This window comes from Rhinopithecus bieti, unplaced genomic scaffold, assembly GCF_001698545.2.
Source record: "Rhinopithecus bieti isolate Rb0 unplaced genomic scaffold, ASM169854v2 scaffold_51907, whole genome shotgun sequence".
Taxonomy (NCBI): domain Eukaryota; kingdom Metazoa; phylum Chordata; class Mammalia; order Primates; family Cercopithecidae; genus Rhinopithecus; species Rhinopithecus bieti.
Window position 1 is genome coordinate 1043226 of NW_016820817.1, and position 21287 is coordinate 1064512.

General features: G+C 35.7%; 1 protein-coding gene across 2 annotated transcripts in view; it reads left to right on the top strand.

Moving 5' to 3' along the window:
- SS18 (SS18 subunit of BAF chromatin remodeling complex) overlaps positions 1-21287 on the top strand; it is a 77433-nt gene that overhangs the window by 17155 nt on the left and 38991 nt on the right. For both annotated transcript variants that reach the window (XM_017859974.1, XM_017859975.1), the window contains exon 4: positions 17800-17953. In XM_017859974.1, the coding sequence (XP_017715463.1) occupies positions 17800-17953 (154 nt within the window). The remainder of the gene's footprint in view (positions 1-17799; positions 17954-21287) is intronic.

Genomic DNA, 21287 nt, shown 5'->3' on the forward strand with positions numbered 1-21287 from the left:
GCCTCCCAAAGTGCTGGGATTACAGGCTTGAGCCACCGCGCCCGGCCGATAATTTTCTTTTTAATGTCATTGTTTGTGACTTCTTCTTTAAAATACTTTTTGATCGCTCTTGCCAGGTGTTTATTATGGATTTTTTAAGTCTTTTCAAAGAATCAACTTTTGGTTTTGATTGTGCTCTGTTGCAGCATTTTTCAGACCTTTTGGTCTCAGAACCCTGTTACAGTCTTAAAAATTATTGAGGACTTAAAAGAGCTTGATGTGAGTTATATTGTTAATATAAATTATAAATTTTCTCAGTTGTGAAATTTAAACAAATTTTAAAATTAGTTTGTTAAAATAAACTTATTGCATGTTAATATAAATAACATTCTTTAAAGGAAAATAACTATCTTTATGAGATGAATGGCATCATGTTACATTTTTACAAGTTTCTGTTAAATGTCTGTCTTAATAGAAGACACTATATTTTCACATCTACCTCTGCATTCAGTCTATTGTAGTATCTTGTTTTGGTTGTAGTAGAAGAAGAAAATGCAGTCTCTCACAGACATGTAGTTAGAAAGGGGAAGAATATTTTAATAGCCTTTTCAGATTTTTGTGCATAATCTTGTTTGATATTACAGCAGATCTCAATACTTTATTTTTTTTTTAAGGTTAGTTGCGGTATGGAATCTTAAATTGTATCATTATATTTTTCTTATTCTGGTACATTTAAGCCCATTGGTCTTTATTACACTTTGAATAGATTTTTGCTTATGTATAATTTTATAACATCATGCTTTGGTGATTTGGAAAGTGTAAGTTTACTGAGTTAAACAGTTCTTCCAAACATTAACATATTTTTGTGTGTGATACCAAAGACTACATAAATCACTTCTAATCTCATCAGAAAAGTGCCTAAGTATGGGGATGCTGTCAAGCTCAAGGTGATAGATAAGTTTGCATGTTCCAAATTCTTGCTTGAAAATTCAAATTTGATCTTGGCAACAGATGTTATCAGTTGATTTTCTCACTCACTGTTTGTTTTTGAGAAAATGTCTGCCAAATACCCACGCCTGGATAAATATAGTTAACAATTGTTCTTTCAAGTAAAAATGGTGTTCTGTGAAAATGGTGCCTAGTTCAGCTGGCAACTCAATCACAAACTGCTTTTTCTTGATTATTTTACTTTGTGACAGATAATGTTTATTGTTTTAACATTTTGTCACTGAATATTTATTTACAAGACATGGAGAATCTACTAAATAATTTTTACTGCTTCATCAAGTACCTTTTAAATGGAAACTATCTTTTTCTTTCTTCAACTGCAAGTATGGGGCAGTCAGTAACACACTGACTAATAATAGTTTGATGTCATTGCCTTGATTTGTAATGAGATTCCAGCAATTATATCCACTATTGCTTTTGTACCATCATTATAAATGTGAACTTAGCATAAAAGGCAAACCTCATCTTATTGTTATGGAAATAGTTTTGCCCTTGGTCACCTTATGTATGTTTTGTTTATGATTAATTTTGATCTTTATGATTTTCTGCCTTTTACTTTCTTTTGGTATCTTTTGCTGTTTTTCTGAATTTTAGATGAATGCCTCTTTCATCAATTTCAGCTTTCTAATGCATTTAAAATGGGCATAAGTTTTCCTCTAATCATAGTTCTGATATGTAGTATATTTACATTTATTTAATTCCAAATATTTCCTAATTTTCATAATTATTTTTTAATGCATTGGTTGATAAAAATATATTTCTTAATTTCCAAACATGGGTATTTTATTTTCTTCATTTCTGGCTTTATTGCATTGTGGTTAAATAACATTTTCGGTTTGAGTTCTTTGGAATTCGTTGAGATTTGTTTTAAGGTCCAGCATATGGTCAGTTTTTACAAATGTTTCATGTGTGTTTAAAAAGAATATGTATTGTCTAGCCACTGAGTGCAGAGTTCTATATATGTCTATTAGGTTAGGTCAAGTGTGTTAATCTTGTTTGAATCCTCTAGCCTTAATGATTTTTTTTGCCTTTCCAATGTTTTGTTTGTTTGTTCATCAATTACTGAGAGATGTATGTTTAAAATATACAAGTCAAATTGTGGATTGACTGATTTTCCTTGTAGCTCTTTTTTTTTTTTTTTGAGATGGAGTCTCGCTCTGTTGCCCAGGCTGGAGTGCGGTGGCGTGATCTCTGCTCACTGCAAGCTCCGCCTCTTGGGTTCACGCCATTCTCCTGCCTCAGCCTCTCGAGTAGCTGGGACTACAGGCACCCGCCACCACACCTGGCTAATTTTTTGTATTTTTAGTAGAGAAGGGGTTTCACCTTGTTAACCAGGATGGTCTCGATCTCCTGACCTCATGATCTGCCTGCCTCGGCCTCCCAGAGTGCTGCACCCCACCTGTAACATCACTATGAATTATCCCTTGTTATCTCTAGTGATGCTTTTAAAGTCTACTTTGTCTGATATTAGTATAGCTAAATAAACTTTCTTTAGTGTTTCCAAGGTATTCTCCTTTCTGTTTTATTGTGTTAGAGATACGATATTATGAGTAAGATGTAGATTTTTTTTTTAAACTCAGTCTAACTATCAAAGTGCTGGGATTGCAGCTGTGAGACACTGCCCGGCCAATAATTATTATTTTTTTATTATTCCTTTTTTTTTCTTTATACTTGGGAAATCTTACATATTTAGTATTCTTTTAGTGGTTACTGTATAGATTATAACATACATCCCAGTCAAAGGACCATCAGATACTTCATTTCTGTTCCTTCCCTCAATGACCTTTTCATTGTTGTTGTCATGTATTTTAAGTCTCTGTATGTTTACCCACAAGTGGTTATTACTGTTTTTTTTTTTTTGAAGTCAGTATTCATTAGATTCATCCACATAGTTACTTACCATTTCTGATGCTTTCTGTTCCTCCCTTCATTTATGACCTTCTAGCTTAAATCACTTTTTTTCACCTTCTAAAGAACATGCCTTAGTATTTCCTTTAGCACTGTTTTGCTGGTGAGACATACCTTCAGTGTTTTTGTTTTGGTTTAGTTTGGGTCTGAAAATGCCTTTATTTCACCATCAGTCTTTTTTTTTTCCCTCTGGAGACAGCGTTTCGCTCTGTCACCCAGGCTGGAGTGTAGTGGCATGGTCATAGATCACTGCAGCTTCGAACTTCTGGGCTCAAGAAGTCTTCCTGCCATAGCCTCCTGAGAAGCTAGGACCACAGACATATGCCGTCATGCCTGGCTAAGTTTTGTATTTTTTGGAGAAATGGGATCTTATTATATTCCCCGGGCTAGTCTTAAACTCCTGACCTCAAGTGATTCTCCTGCCTTGGCCTCCCAAAGTTCTGGGATTAAAGGCATGAGCCACCACACCTGGCTCACTATGATTCTTAGAAGATACTTTCCAAGGACAGATACTAGGTTAGTTGTTGTTTACTATTAGCACATTACATTTATCCTTGCATTGTTTTCTGTCTTGTATCTATTGAAAATTCAGCTATCAATGTAATTGTTGATATTTTGAAGGTAATCTGTTTATTTGACTGCACTTAAGAGTTTTGCTTTGTCTACGATTTTTAGCAGTTTTAGTTATGTTTAGCTGTGGGTTTCTTTTTTTTAAATTAAATTTTCTTTTTCTCACACCGTAGTTAGATATTGGAAGATTTCTTTTTAATTATCCTGCTTGGTGTCTGTTGAGATTTCTGAAATCTGTAGGTTCATGTCTTTCATCAGTTTTGGGAGTTTTCAGTCATTATCTCTTCAAGCAAATAATTCTTCCCTAAGACTCCAGTTAAACTTAGACTAGACCTTGTAACTGTATCTTTATGTTTCTTAATCCCTCCAGACTTTTCCAACCATTTATCATTCTAGGTATATTTTTTTCTGACCAGTTTTCCAGTTCATTTTTCACTGGGCCTAATCTGTTATACCTATCTCTTGAGTTCCTAATATATATTTTTCTATTTCTAGAATTTCTATAAGTTCTTTTTTAGATCTGGTCTGGCATTTTAAAAATATTTTTTGCTCTTTGCTGATGGGGTGTTACTAACTATAGTTTGAGATATTTGCGTCTGAAAAAGAACTGTTATGTTTTAGGATGATCTTAAGTTTTCTAGAATGGGGTTTTTCACTTCATTTGAGTTGAATAGGGTGGGAATTAGAAATGTGTTCATAATTATATGTAAGTTTATCTTTCAGTTTTTTCTCATGTCCTCTAAAGAGAAGAATTATTTATTTATAGTTCTATTTCATGTGTCTGGAACTGGCCAAGATCGAGCACTAGCTAGAATCCAAAAATCAAGAATCTAAACACTGAGAATAAAAGGAGGAAAATAACTTCTAATGCCAGTGCACTAACACTTAGGCATTTCGCTTCTTAGTTTCAGCCTTGTGTCTTTTTTCTTAATGCCAAAGCATTATAACTTTATAACAAACTTACTCTTCACCTTACACACATTTTAACCGACTTGTTTACTTAATTTTAAGCCAGGAGGCAGCAAATAGCAAAAATGGGAGAAGTTGTTCTGTAAACAGACATATATACATGCAGTGTTACTTGACAGCCAAGATGGCAGAGAAATAGACATAGAATTTATAAAAAGCTGACAATTCAAAATGAGCACTACTTTGGCTCCATTTAGTGTAAATAGATAGGACCTCTATTACTCTATTCTTAGTAAACCTTGCAGGCATCATTTAAATGTTGGTTCTCAAGAGTTGGTATTTAATTTCTGAAACAACAAACTATTGACATAATTCTTTTCATAATTAGGAACCATTTTAAATTTATTTTTGTAGGTTTGTGGGTACAGGTGCAGTTTTGTTACGTGGATTTCTTGTGTAGTGGTGAAGTCTGAGCTTTTAGTGCACCCATTACCCCCAGTAGGGAACACTGTACCCAACAGGTCATTTTTCAATCCTCATCCCCTCCCCCCACCTGGGAACAATTTTACCAATAGAAAGTGTGGCTTTTTTGTGTGTATGCAGATTTTTCCTTCTCAAACATACTTTGAAGAAATGGCATTTCTAAGTTTTGATTTCGTGTTATTGTTAATTTATTTTTTATCATCTAGTATTAGCATATACAAAGTGGTAGGCACCATTTGTTTAGAAAAGAATTATGAGAGAACAATTTCAGTCAAGAAAAGTTTTATTCATTAATTTTCTTTGAGAAAACCTGGGGAGAAAATAGTTCTTTCTATTGTGGTAGTTCATTTTAAGGCACACAGTTTGAAAGTATTTCTGTGTAATCAAACATTTTTAAGCTAGAAAGAACCTGGATAATCATATAGTCTAGTGTTTCTCAGCCTTGGCTACACATTAGAATTATGTGGAAAACTTTTAAAAACTTCCAGTAACTTAATCGATCTGTGCTGAGGGCCCTGTCACAGTATTTCTTTCTTTTTTTTTTTTTCCTTTGGTAGGTCTTTGTGGCAGACCTGTCACAGTATTTCAAAAGCTTCTTAGGTAATTCTAATGTACAGTTAGGTATAAAGAACCTTAAATTTCTCTGCCTTTCAAAGGGAGTATCCAGTGACATTTTGAGGACTGCAGAAAAATATAATTCCTGTTTCTGTGGTGTCAGCTTCACTTGATATTGTTTAACATGAATCATTTTTACAATATGAGAAAGATAATACGTATTACATATTTTATTAGAATGCAGTAAAACAGTTCATGGTGTCCAGCATGTAAAGGTACTCAGTGAATATTGGTGATGATGATGATGATAAAGATATAGGTACACATTTGAGGATATCGATGGAAAGGGGCATTAGGTTCTGGAGTATTTGAAGTAGAACTAACAGGATTCAGTTACTGAGTAGATATAAAGAGTAGAAGAGAGTGTTTGGAGACTTGACTGATGGTGATACCATCCACTAAGTTGAGTACATAAAAGCATGTCTTGATTTTAAAAGAAGACTGAAAGCTGATTGGAATTCCTTATCTTGTTTTTACTTAATTCATTATGAGTACTGAGTTTGAAATATCCCCAGTTTAGCCAAATACACTTCTTGAATTTTAAATTTATTTAAATATATACTTAAAATTTTTGTAAGTATTTGTACGAAGATATCTGTACAAAGAATAAAAGTCTGACCTGTTAATAAAAATTGGTTGAAGCTATGTATCTTATATTTTATATATTGTTTGAAATTGAGTTGCATTTTTTTTGGTAACATCATATTTGACGTTCTGAGCAGAGCCCTTGGGTAGCGTGTGATTAGCTGTTTCTTCCACACGCTTTAGTAAAAATGATAATATTAGTCTTCAGATTCAGCAACTGTCCTGACAGAGCATCTGTTAAGGTACTTCTCTGACTAAAATTTGATCTTATAGTTTCCTTTTTACGGGTGTGATTCAAGTAAGGTGAAGGAACACATGCTTAGAACTGTGGAACATTTTGAAGATTAGCAGATTATATTACATTTGTAACATTTACTAAATTTTTACCATAAGTAAGTTTGCTATGGTTAGAACACCAAGGACTACAAAAAGCCATGCAAAACCTACTGTCAACCTGTCTTCCACCTGCTTTTTATGCAATAAAAGCCAATATAAATACGTACCTTGCTCTTTTCTACACAAGTAGAACCTTGCCATGTACACTGTTCTGTACCTTGTTTTTTTAATTACAGTAAAAAAAAAGAAAGCATCTATATTCTCATTTAAAGTTATGGAAATAACTTTTCTTAAATTTTGATATTTTAATAATAATGTTTTAAGTATTTGATAAACAGGATAATGTTGTCTTATTTCAGGGGTCCCCAAACCCTAGGCCATGGCCTCATATGGGTCTGTGGCCTGTTAGGAACTGGGCGGCAAAGCAGGAGATTAGCGATAGGTGAGAGAGCATTACCGTCTGAGCTCTGCCTCCTGTCAGATCAGTGGCAGCATTAGATTCTCAGGAAGGTGAACCCTGTTGTGAACTGTGCATGCAAGGGATCTAAGTTGCATGCGCCTTATGATAATCTAATGCCTGATGATCTGAGGTGGAGCAGTTTTATCCTGAAATCATCCCTCGCCGCCACTCCCACCACCCGGCCACCATCAGTGGAAAAACCGCCTTCTACAAAATCAGTCCCTGGTGACAAAAATGTTGGGGACCACTGGTCTTTTGGTAAGCATGATAATACTATTTTCTCCTTTGAAACTTACTCTTTAGTGTCCATGATAGTTATCTTTTTCTCTTTCTGGCTGCTCAGCTCATCATTTTTACCATGTCCATTAAATGTTGCTATTCCATTATTGAACATTTTCTCATTATATGCACTCTTCCTGGGACATTTTATCCATACTCATGGTTGCCTATATTCTTGACTTCAGGTGTTCCATCTAAACATTGATGGTTCCCAAATACCGATCTTTTTTATGAGTATGAGCCATGAATCCAGCTTCCAATATACATACCCATTTGGACATTCCACAGGCCTCTCAAAACAATATGGACAAAACTCATTTCTCCTCAGTTCCCCCTCTGTTGTTCCCTGCTGTAAAAAGGGGTAAAAAGTTCACAGCCAGTATTTTCATATTTTCTGTCTCAAGCAAGTAGTATTATAAACACTTAGTTCTCTTAGTCAGAAGCTTGGTGGTCATCTCAGAGTTCTCCCCTTTCCTTCACCTGCCATAGCTTGGTGTCCAAGTGTTTTTCTTTCTGTGGTACCTCGCATGGTGCTGCACAATTAAAGGTGTCTAGTTAAAACATTTTGATATTAAAAACAGGAAGCAAGACTATGAGTGAAATGTCTCTGAAGTGTTTATTTTGTGAGTTTTAGTGCAAATTAAGACATCAGTATCTCTCTGATATTGAAGTGAGGAAGGCTGTGTTGAGAATAAAAGCAAAAGAGAAAACTATAGAGAAAGATAATTGATTCCTTTAAGAATGTGTAACAAACCTTTATATATGCCAAAAAATTCTATAATTGAAAGACAACTCAATAGTTATTCTACAGTATAACGTGCTATTTTAGAAATACTTTGTATTCAGAATACATTTGAAACAGCAGAAGATGTGATTACTTCTGCCGTTAAGGATTGTAGAAAGTTCCACAAAGGCAGTATTCCTGTATTTCATAGAAAATTTGTCTGCAGGGGCACATTTTTCTGAATTGATATTATAGGGAGCGTTTTACCAACATCATTGCCTACCTTCTTTTTCAAGTATCTTAGGGAAAAAAAAATGATGTTCACTGTTTGCTGGACAGTATATATAAAATTCAGAAGACTGAGTCCAGATAGGTAAAGAGATTAGATATATCTTACTGTGAAGAACAGAAATGTGTGTGTGTGTGTGTGTGTGTGTGTGTGTGTGTGTGTGTGTGTGTGCGTGCGCACGCGAATTTCCAGAACTATATTAAAATCAGCGAAAGTAGCTTGCAAAATTACTAGGGAACCGAAAGAATGTCCCTTTGACATTAGGGATGACTCCATGGTTTTCAGAAGGGCAACTGGAAAGATGGAATTACCGTCACTGAGAATATGGATAAGGCAACTTGAGGGTGAGGGGAAGTATCGGAGATTTCATGTCTGATAGACTTCCAAGTGGAGATGTGAAGGTGGAGTAGGCAATTTTGATAATTAAAAAACATGAAAGTTGGCAGAATGATACTGCCTCCTAATTTAATTCTTGAAGTGTTCATATTGCACAATCACTTTTCATTCAACAGATACTTACTGAGTTCCTCTATTTGCTACTAGATGATTGGGGGCTCCAGTAATAAGCAAATATAATCATGGGCGCAGTCCTTACAGAACTTAAACCTGTAATGGGGAAAACAGACCTTAAATCATTACACATTTGAAATTATAGCCGTAGTAAGTGTTATGAAGGAAGAATATCTGAAAATGTTGGAGCAGACAGTGGGGATTTTATAATTCTGGTGCTCAGGGAAAAAGTGACATGAGGTATAATACACATACAATAGAATCCATTCATTTTAAATACATAGTTAGATGAGTTTTTGACAAATCCATGTAATCACCACTATAATCAAGGTAACAATGTTTATCCCCAAAAGATTTTCCAAATATCCCTTTTCTGCCCATTTTTAAATTGAGTTATATGTATGTAGACTGAACTCAATTTAAAAATTGAGCTTAAAATTTTAAAATAGTCATATATATGTACATATATATAGATTTGTAGGCGTTCTTTATATATTCTGGAACAAGTCTTTTGTTGGCTATATATATTGCAGGTATCTCCCAGTTTGAAAATTGTGTCTTTTTATTCTCAGTGGTGTCTGATGAACAGTTTCTAATTTAAATGAAGTCCAATTTATCAATATTTTGAAAGGATAATTCTGTATCCTATTTAAGAAATATTTTCCTATGTCATAGTCATGATGATATGAAGATACATGTATGTTTTGTTGTATAAGTTTGTTTATTCATGATCCATTGCAAATTAAATTTGTATATAATCTGAGATAGGACTCAAGGTTCATTTTTGTCCATGTGATAGTTGATCCAGCACCATTTATTGGAAAGATGATTCTTTAACCATTAGATGTAAGTTGTTTTGTTGTGACTGTATATGTGGGTTGCTTATTAATTCTCTGTTCTGTTGGTCTGTTTGTCGTTGTACTAATTATGTCTTATTTATTGTAGCTTATGATAAATCTATGTATATTCTAGTGTTCTTCCTCAAGATTTTCTTGGCCATTCTGCGTCCTTTGCATTTTCATGCAAAATTTAGAATTGGCTTGTGAGTCTGCAAAAAGTTTGTGGAATTTTTATTGGGATTGCATGGAATTTTGAGGTCAGCATCAGGGAAACTGATTATCCTCTACAGTATTATTAATAAATCTTCCAGTCAACAAAGATGGCATATCCTTCCATTTTGTGAACTCTTTCCCTCAACAATATTTCAGTGTAGAGGTATTGCACATCTCTTGTTAGATTTATTCCTAGTGTTTTGGGTTTTTTGGATGCAATTATGCTATCGGTTTTTAAATTTCACTTTCTAATTTTTTTTTGGAAATATGTAGAAATATAGTTTATATATTGACCTTAATTATTATATTCACTTATTCTAATGGTTTATTATAGGTTCTTTCGGGTTTTCTATGCACTTAATTATGTCATCAGCAAATAATGACAATTGTAAGTCTTCTGTTTAAATCATTATTTCTTTTTTACTTTGTTTTCTCCTTTCTTTTATTCTTTATGCCATTGATTTGTGTTGGTTTATTTATTTTGTTGAATAGAAATGGTGATGTATATTCTTGTCTTATACCTGAATTCAAGGGGAAAGAATCCAATATTTCATTAGTAAGATGACGTTGGCTGTACAAATTTTTGTAAGTTAGTTTTATTAGATTAAGAATGCTTTTATTCTTAGTTTCTGGAAGATTTTATTGTGAGTAGATACTGAATTTCATTAAATTCTTTTTCTTTATCTGTTGAGATGGTTATATGGGTTTTACTTTGATGATTTGGTGAATTACATTGATTAATTTTCAAAAGTTAAATCAGCTTACGTTCATGTAATAAATTTCATTGGTTATAATGTATTATCTTTTTAATAAGTCTGGATTTGATTTGCTAAAATTTTGTCTCACATTTTTTTGTCTGTATTCATGAGAGATGTTTTGGCCTGTCATTTTCTTCGTGTCCTTGTCAGGTTTTGGCAGCTTCATAAAGAATTGGGAACTGATCCCCTTCTTTTTGTTTTCTGGAACAAAATGGTGTGAGGTATTATTTATTCTTAATAGTTTAGAATAATTTTCTTTTTTTTTTTTTTTTTTTTTTTTGAGAAGGAGTCTCGCTCTGTCGCCCAGGCTGGAGTGCAGTGGCCGGATCTCAGCTCACTGCAAGCTCCGCCTCTTGGGTTTACGCCATTCTCCTGCCTCAGCCTCCCGAGTAGCTGGGACTACAGGCGCCCGTCAAATCGCCCGGCTAGTTTTTTGTATTTTTTTAGTAGAGACGGGTTTCACCGTGTTAGCCAGGATGGTCTCGATCTCCTGACCTCATGATCCGCCCGTCTCGGCCTCCCAAAGTGCTGGGATTACAGGCTTGAGCCACCGCGCCCGGCTTCTTTCTTTTTTTTTTTCTTTTGAGATGGCGTCTCACTCTGTCACCCAGACTGGAGTGNTTTTTTGAGATCGAGCCTCACTCTGTCGCCCAGGCTGGAGTGGAGTGGCCGGATCTCAGCTCACTGCAAGCTCCGCCTCTTGGGTTTACGCCATTCTCCTGCCTCAGCCTCCCGAGTAGCTGGGACTACAGGCGCCCGTCAAATCGCCCGGCTAGTTTTTTGTATTTTTTTAGTAGAGACGGGTTTCACCGTGTTAGCCAGGATGGTCTCGATCTCCTGACCTCATGATCCGCCCGTCTCGGCCTCCCAAAGTGCTGGGATTACAGGCTTGAGCCACCGTGCCCGGCCTAATAGTTTAGAATAATTTTCTATTGAAGCTATCTGAGTCAGCAGATTTCTTCAGGGAAGATTTTAAGTGATGGATTCAGTTTCTCTAACAGATAGAGGATTGTTCCAGTTTTCTATTTCCTGTGCCAGTTTCTATAAGTTATGTTTTTCAAAGAAGTTGTCCATTTTACCTGAATTATTAAATACATTGTCATAAAGTTGTTGTTAATATCTCCTTATTTTCCTTTTACTGCCTATGTTAATATCCCCTTATTTTCCTTTTACTGTCTATAGCATATGTACTAATACCCCCCTTTTAATTTTTCTGAAATTGGAATTTCTGTCTTTTTTCTTGATTATTTCTGCTAGGGGTTATTGATTATTAATATTCTCAAACAGCCAACCTTTGGCTTAATTTTCTCCTAATGCTTTTTATTTCATTGAGTTTTGTTCTTGTTTACGTTATTTCCTTCTTTTTACTACTTTGGGTTTGATTTGCCATCTTAAACTACTGAAAATAAAGGATGATAGTGTGATTTTTCAACTTTCCTTCTTTTAAATAGACATTTTAAAGCTATAAATGGTCCTGTAAACATAGCTTAAACTGCATCTCACAAATTTTGATACTACATTTTCATGACCAATTAAAAATCTTTTAAAATTTCCTGTGTGATTTCTTATTTTATGATTAATTTTGTTACTGATGTCTTTTTTTTTTTTTCTCTGGAGACGGAGTCTCGCTCTGTCGCCCAGGCTGGAGTGCAGTGGGGCCATCTCGGCTCACTGCAAGCTCCACCTCCCCGGGTTCACACCATTCTCCTGCCTCAGCCTCCTGAGTAGCTGGGACTACAGGTGTCCGCCACCACGCCTGGCTAATTTTTTGTATTTTTAGTAGAAACAGGGTTTCACCATGTTAACCAGGATAGTCTCAATCTTCTGACCTTGTGATCCGCCTGCCTTGGCCTCCCAAAGTGCTGGGATTACAGGCGTGAGCCACCGCGCTGGCCTGTTGATTTCTAATTTAATTCCAATGTGCTCGGAAAATACATTTTATATGATTTCAATCTTTTGATATTTATTGACTTGCTTTATGGCCCACAGCTCAGTCAACATTCCTTGAGTACTTGAGAAGAATGTGTATTGAACAGTTATTGGATTCTATACATACAAATTAGATCAAACAAATTTGTTACTAGTAATGTCAAATTTTTTTGTATTCATTGGATTTTTTTTCTTCTGTAAATTACTGAGAGAAGTATCTTAAAATCTCCAGTCGTTATTTTGGATTATTCTCTTTTTCCTTTTAGTTCTGTCAACTTTTGCTTTATAAATTTTTGAACCTGTGTTGTGAGATGTATACACATTTATAATTGTTAAACATTCCTGTTGAACTTTTATCATAATAAAGCATCTCTCTGTATCACTAATAATTTAAGCCAGCTATTCAATATTAACATAGTAATATCATCATACTTTTAATTAGTATTTGTGTGATATCTTTTTCCATTTTTTTCTTTTAACATATCTGTTCCCTTGAATTTAAAGTAGTTGTGTTGTACATAGAATATAGTTATGTGTTTTGAAATCCAATATAATGTATTCGATATTTAATTGGAATGATGGGTCCATTTACATTTACTGTGGAACATGATATACAAGGATTTGTGTCTTACAAGGCAGGTATTTGTTTTCTATTTGTTCCTTTCTTGACTTTCTTTAATCAAGCGTTATTTTTTTCTATTTGGTTTTACACATAATTTTACAGTATACATCTTTAATATGTGTGCATGTATTTTTAAGTAGTTGCCCTAGAGATTAAAATATTCATCATTAAAATATTAAAATATTAGTTTATTAGGTTCTAGTCTAAATTTGTATTTTAACACTTGTTGAAAATGCAAGAAGCTTATTGTGGTTTAATTTCATTTACCTCACTTGTCTTTTTCTTTTTTTAGATGGAGTCTTGCTCTGTTGCCCAGGCTGGAGTGCAGTGGCGTGATCTTATTAGCTCACTGCAACCTCTGTTTCCTGGGCTCAAGCAACTCTCCTGCCTCAGCCTCTTGAGTTAGCTGGGATTACAGGTGCCCGCCACCACGCCTGCTAGTTTTTCTATTTTTAGTAGAGGTTGGGTTTCATCATGTTGGCCAGGCTGGGCTCGATCTCCTGGCCTCCTACGGGCATGACCCACCTCGCCTGGCCTAGCTTAGTCTTTTGTGTGTCTTGTCCTATACTTTATTTTTCTACATTTGTTTAAACCAATAGAGTCATCGTTATTGTTATTTTAAATGTTAATATTAATATATATTTATTCATATATACTTACTTTTCCATTCCTCTTAACTAACTCCTCTAGTTCTGTACTTCCATGTGGGGCCATTTTCTTTTAGCTTGATATAGTTTGTTCTCTTGTAACAAGTGTTTTCTTAACTTTTGTTCATCTAAACTTATTTTTATTTCATCTTGATGTTAGAAGGTATTTTTTTCTTAGTGTGGAATTCCGGGCTGGTTGGTTGTCTTGTTTTCTTTTTTTGTCTTAACACTTTACAGATGTCATTTTGTTACCTTCAATTTCTACTATTTCTGATGAAAAATGAGTTGTTAGTTTTATTGCTGTTCCCTTCCAGGTGATATGTCTTATTTTCACTGACTGCTTTTAAGATTTTTTCTGACTTTAGTTTTTAATACTTTGATATATTTAGGTTCAATTCATTTCTTCATTAAATCTCTGTTTTGCTGTTTCTAACCTAATGATTTCTTAATTTCAGTGATTATATTTTCATGTTCTGGAATTGTCATTTGACTTTCTTATAGAATTACAGGACTTTGCTGAAATTCTCCATCTGTCCTGTGTTTATTTGTTTGTTTGTTTATTTATTGAAACACAGTCTCACTCTGCGGCCCAGGCTGGAGTGCTGTGGCGCAATCTTGGCTCACTGCAACCTTCGCCTCCTGGGTTCTGGCAGTTTTCCTGCCTCAGCCTCCCGAGTAGCTGGGACTACAGGCACACGCCACCATGTCTGGCTAATTTCTTGTATTTTTAGTAGAGACAGGATTTCACCATGTTAGCCAGGATGGTCTTGATCTCCTGACCTCGTGATCCGCCCACCTTGCCCTCCTCATGATCCGCCCACCTCGCCCTCCCAAAGTGCTGGGATTACGGGCGTGGGCCACCATGCCTGGCCTTACCTATTTCTTGAACATACCAATCACAGTTACTTGAAGTCTTTGGTAACTCCATAATTTTTTTTTTTTTTTTTTGAGGCAAAATTTTGCTCTATCTCCTAGGCTGGAGTGCGGTGATGTGATCTCAGCTCACTGCAACCTCCAACTCCCAGGTGCAAATGATTCTCATTTCTCAGCCTCCCAAGTAGCAGGGACTACAGGCATGTGCCACTACGCCTGACTGATTTTTTGTTTGTTTGTTTGTTTGTTTTTTTAATAGAGACAGAGTTTCACCATGTTGGCCAGGCAGGTCTTGAGCTTCTGGCTTCAAGTGATCTGCCCGCGTTGGCCTCCCAGAGTGCTAGGATTATAGGCGTGAGCCACCACGTCTGTCCTGGAACTCCAAAATCTGAATGACTTAGGTGTCTTTTTAAATTTTTTGTTATTTCTCTTGGGTGTCTATTCTTGTTTTTAATTGAGGTACAGTTTATATAAAATTTACCGTTTTAACCATTTTAAAGTACACAAATCAGTGGTTTTTAGTATATTCACAATTATGTAAACATTGTAACTATCTAATTTCAGAATATTTTCACTACCCTAATAAAGTGAAAACTGTTGGCAGTCAATCTCAATTCTCCCCCTCTGCCCGTCCCCTGGCAACAGCAAATCTACTTTGTCTTTGTGAATTTGCCTAGTCTAGACATTTCTTATAAATAGAGTCATAAGATTTATGTGGCCTTATGTGTCCATCTTCTTTCACTTGGCATAGTGCTTTCAAGGTTCATCCATGTTGTGGCGTGTGTAAGTGTTTCTTCTTTGTGGCTGAATAATATTCCATTGTATTCATATGCCACATTTTGTTACCCATTCATCAGTAGGTGGACATTTGAGTTTTTTCCAGTTTTTGACTGTTATGAATAATGCCACTGTGAACATTTGTGTAGAAACTTTGCATGAGTGTGTGTTTTCAATACTTTTTAGTATGTACCAGGAATGGAGTTGCTAGATCATATGGTAACTCTTTGTTTAAGTTCTTGAGGAACTGTGAAACTCTTTTCCACAGTGACTGTACGCTTTTACATTTCTACCAGCATATATGAGAGTTGCAATTTCTATACATTCTTGATAACACTTGTTATTTTCTGGACTTTTAATTTTATGTTATTGCAGCTATCATAGTGGGTGTTGGTCATTTATTTTTGTTTTTTAGAAAGCCTTGCAGTTTTTAAGAGTGTTAGACATTGTGGTTGAACAATTACAGAAGCTCTAGTTTGTGTTACTTTGCTCCAAAGAGAATTAAGTTTTCCTTTGGTATGTGAAGTATTAAGAGGTCACCTTGAATCTATAAAGGTTGGTTATAAGACTTTTTAGGGCTGATCTATTTCAATTAAGGAGTAGCTGGCCCTTTGGTAGTCTCAACAGAGAGCTGGAGTTATTTATGAAGGCTCCTCTAACTTGGTGGGGCCTACACTCCAGTCTTTGTCTCCATAGCAGTGAGCAGCAGCTGGAATCTGCTGAGCTCTTTAGCCTCCTACCTACAATTTCAACTAGTTTTCTTGAATGTTTCCCCTCTTGTGGTCCTTTTTCTCTGGAAATTTATTCTTTAGTTTCCAGCTCTTTGATAGTCACAATTCTGATTCTTTTTTTCCTTCGTCCGATTGGACTGCACTTTCTACTTGAGCTCCATTTGCCTGTTACTCAGCAAACGCAAGGAAAAAGCCAAGATAATTGTGGAGCTGGTCGTATATGCTTCCGTTCTTTCAAGAGTTGTAGCCCCTTCTGTTCCTCTTTATATAAGTCACTCTTTAGTGCCTTCAGTTTTTACTTTTTGTCTAGATTTTATGAGTTTTATTTAGCAGAGGGTTAGTTTGATACAAGTTATTCTAGCATGGTGGCAACAGTAATGATGTTTTATTAGTTGAATTACAAGAAAATGACCTCACTATTAAGAATAAGAACATGAATTTTTAAAAGAAAAATTGGACAAGAATATGGGGAGAAGGATTTCTGTTTTCAGACAGAAGAAGGTTAAGGTAGCCAGGTTTGAATTATGATAAATAAGCATGATTAAAAGATAATGTGACTCAAATTGGTGTTTGGTATTTTTTTTCTTTTTTTGGTGAAAACTGAACAAGATTATCAAGTGTTTAAATAATACAAGTTGGAGAAATAATATGAGAATTTAAGAGAATAATAAAGAGCATTCATCTGGATTTAGTCATGAAGAAATTAAAATTCTGATTTTGAAATGTGTGCTATTAGAGTAGACTTGTTTATTTCTGTAAATGTTAGTGATTATTAACTGTTTGGAGGTTGGAGTATTTAATGTGCTGGCCAAAGAACAATGTATGTCTAATAAGTGTGCCAAAGAGAATTGTGTTCATAAAATGGAAAGGTGTACAGTAACTGCCCATTTTTAAATGTAGGAGGAAGAGAACAACTGATGTTACAGGAACGGACATTTAGAATATTGAAGTACAGAAAGAAGCCAGAAATAGAATCCTAAAGAATAATGCGTCCCTCTCCTCCTACAGTATTAAAATGGGGTTTGGAAAGAAACTAACCATTTGCTTTTCCACCAAAATATCCCTAAGAAGGGACCCAGTTGTGGCAGACTACCTAATATCTATGTTTTTCCTTTTGCCCCTTTGTGAACTCTGAAGGTTAGTTAGTGGTTTTCTTCAAAATTGCATTGGGAAATTTGCCAAGGGCATCCTTTTGAGGCAGCTGTCTCTGTACCCTTGGAGGCCATCAGTAATGTTTCCAATCTGTAGCACGAGTCGGCACAAAAATGTTGAACTGTTGTCTTCATGTTTTAAAACATTCCTCTGCTACCACTATCCTCCACCCCGAAATAGTGTAAAATATGGCACATTTTGGGACTTAGAGTCCTTTCATCATTTTTTGTTACTGTACATTTTTAGGTAAAATCCATCATTAACGATAAATATATCCAATACATCAATAATGAAAGGACACTTAATTTTTTTCACGTGATTTAGATAATAACAATAGACACATTAGAAATGCTTAATATATGAGAATTTTTTGTATGGAATGTTAACATTTTAATTTTCACTATTGAGATTTTTTTAAAGTAAATATGCTTTAAAGTTTTAGGGGTTATTAACTATGTTCATCATGAAAATGCATTAGAAGAATTTGAAATGCATTTGTGTTTTTGTTCTTATGCAATTTAGTAACATAAGCAACTCTTTTACCCTATGCGTCTTTAATATATTAGTCTGTTTCTCTTGTTTTAGTAAACTGTCTTCTTTCAGCCACCCACACAGAATATGCCTATGGGTCCTGGAGGGATGAATCAGAGCGGCCCTCCCCCCGCTCCACGCTCTCACAACATGCCTTCAGATGGAATGGTAGGTGGGGGTCCTCCTGCACCACACATGCAGAACCAGATGAACGGCCAGATGCCTGGTAAGTTTTTCTCCTCTAAGACATTAACACCAGAGTTGCTTAGCAACTGAAACGACATGGGGGCTCAAGGGATACTAGATTGTTGATGACAAAACTGCTTTGAATGCCCCCGAGTACAAGCTCTCTTAGAGTTTGTTAGCTACAGAGCTACGTGACCTGTATTCAGTGTTTATCAGGCTGCCCTTGGGCTTTGATGTAGCTGACACACAGCATTCCTCTGATGAACAGAACTGGCTAAATTTAGTCTGTCTGAAACTGCAATACAGTTGGCTTTAGAAGCTTTTTGGAAAAAAAGGACATTGCACCATGGCTTAAGAATTAAAGTCTGTTAAAAAAAGATAATATAACATTTCCCTGAGTTTTTATTTACTTAAATATTGATTGATCTCAGAAGCAGTATCACTGGGAAAAACACGGAGAAAGAAACAAAACAGTCTCTGAGGTGCTGGTGTATCTAGTATTTCCTCATTGATATTATTGAAACTGAATCTATATTTTTCAATACATATGTTTATAGTATAACATAAATATGGGAATGGATTTTAAAGCAAAATTAAAGACTGAAAATGATATAAACTTTCTTACATTATTTATACACCGAGCCATTCTCTTTTCTGTTTGTCAATTTTAAGTTTAGGGTCACTAGGTTGATATGCTTTAAGACATTGGATGCTGATTTAGTTACCTTTTGCTGGTTTGAAATTTTAATCAGAAAAGTATCTTTACACTATTTCGTTTTTGTAACAGTAGCATCAACCCATAGCCATAATTTTTGGTAGAATATTATGTATATTAGGTATCAGAATATTTTTACTTTCTAAGACAAAAGTTATTTTCATTGATAAAAAGAAGGCATTATACAACTAGCAGTAATGGATATAAAATAACAGACCAATTATTAAAATTAGTAATTAGCATCTTTAGGATTCTAATTTCTGTAGCCGATTGTATTGATTGATAGCATTGGTGGCCAAAGATGATGGGTGCAGTAAAGAAACAAAAGAGAGCACACAGCAAAAGAGGCAAGGTAGCCTGGCTTATAGAAGATTGAGGTGTGACTGATCATATAGGAGGGCAGTGGTGTTTCAGTAGCGGTCTCCTGTTTCCTGCTAAGGCTTGCAACATTGATGGCACACATCCAGTATGGAGGTAGGAATAAAGACATCACTACTTTTCAGTTTGTAGTCATATTGTAGTCAAGAGAAAACTTCTTGCCAAGTCAACATTTAGTTCACCAGCACACACTGTTTTTAGAACTGGGAAGGTAGTGATAGTGCAGGTTAGCTAGTTAGGAGTTTTGTGACTTTTTATGATGGTACCTTGAATTAGGATTTTGACGTAAATTCTCTATGTAACATTGAAGCCTAAGGCCAAAGAAGCATTTGAGCAGCAGTACAATTATGGTTAACATGACATTTTGGTTTTGTGTAAGGCCTTCTGAAGTAGTTATATTCTTTTATAAGTTAGTTATTATCAACCACTTATGACTTAGGTTGTTCAGAATACTGTAGAGCTTCCAAGACAATAGTTAAGAATTTCTCCAGGCCAGGCGCAGTGGCTCATGCCTGTAATCCCAGCACTTTGGGAGGCTGAGGTGGGCGGATCGCAAGGTCAAGAGATCGAGACCATCCTGCCAACATGATGAAACCCCATCTCTACTAAAAATACAAAAAATTAGCTGGGCTTGGTGTTGGGCATCTGTAATCCCAGCTACTCAGGAGGCTGAGGCAGGAGAATCACTTGAACCCAGGAGGCAGAGGTTGCAGTGAGCCAAAATCATGCCACTGCACCCTAGCCTGGCGACAGAGTGAGACTCCATCAAAAAAAAAAAAAAAAAAAGAATTTCTGCTAACAATAATTTCTGCTAACGATAGTTACGGAGTTACAGTTAAGCACAGGAGAAATTGGAAGGCCAGTAACTTACGTTTTCCTTATTTGTTCCTTATAGCATTTAGCCAACTTTTTATGCACACATATTTGCATCTTGGCTTGTTTCCTATTTCAGTTTTGTTTTTAATTTATATTTCATTATGTAGACTCAGTTTTAAAGCTACTTATGTGCTCATTGATCCTGGTCAGATCGCTACTCGGTCTCAGGTTCTTCTCACCTAGGTTGGGGTGCAGTGGTGCAATCTCGGCTCACTGCAACCTCTGCCTCCTGGCTTCAAGCAATTCTCCTGCCTCAGCCTCCCGAGTAACTGGGATTACAGGCGCACAACACCACACCTGACTAACTTTTGTATTTCTAATAGAGACAGAGTTTCACCATGTTGGCCAGGCTGGTCTCAAATTCCTGACCTCAGGTAATCCACCCACTTCGGCCTCCCAAAGTGCTGGGATTGCAGGCATGAACCACTGAGCCCAGCCTAAAAAAATTAATTGATTTTTTAAAAACTGGGTAACATATGCCTATGGGACCAAAATCAAAGGGTACCAAAGGATGCCTAGTCGCCACCTCTCCAGATAGTTCTAGAGAGGCATTGGTTTCTAGTTGTCCTTCAAGAGATCTTCTCTCGCCGGGCATGGTGGGGTGGCTCATGCCTGTAATTCCAGCGCTTTGGGAAGCTGAGGTGGGTGGATCACTTGAGGTCAGGAGTTCAAGACCAGCCTGACCAACATGGTTAAACCCCGTCTCTACTAAAAATACAAAATTAACTGGTGTGGTGGCGCACACTTGTAATCCCAGCTACTTGGGAGACTGAGGCAGGAGAATCGCTTGAACCCGGGAGGTGGAGGTTGCAGTAAACCAAGATCACGCCATTGCTATCCAGCCTGGGCAACAAGAGCGAGACTCCATCTCAAAAAAGAAAAAAAAAAAAAGAGATATTTTCTCTATATGATAATAATGCATGTATATTTCCTTTTTTTCTTTTTTTAAAAAAGTACAAATGATAGCACTCATTAAATAGTATTATGTATCTTTTCTTTCTCAAAGATATATCTTGGAGACCATTATTTTATTACATATGTAAATAGATGCCTTATTCTTTTGGTCTCTGTATCATGTTCTGTTTTACAAGTTTAATTTATTCGAACATTTGGGATGGAAATACAGGCTTCTAGTCTTTTATTGCTATGAATTATACTGCCATGAATTTGCCTGTAAAAATATACATGCACATATATATGTATTTTGTGTGTGTGTCAATACACATGCTCACAAAAATTTGTATATCTATAGCATAAATTTCTGGAACTGAAATTGCTGGGTTAAAGGTATATGTATTTTAAAATTTGACAATTAGTGCCAAATTGCTTTGTGTAAAAATAGTAATATCCATCAGTTCTGCATTTATGAATTTCATATTCATGGATTTAACCAACAGTGGATTGA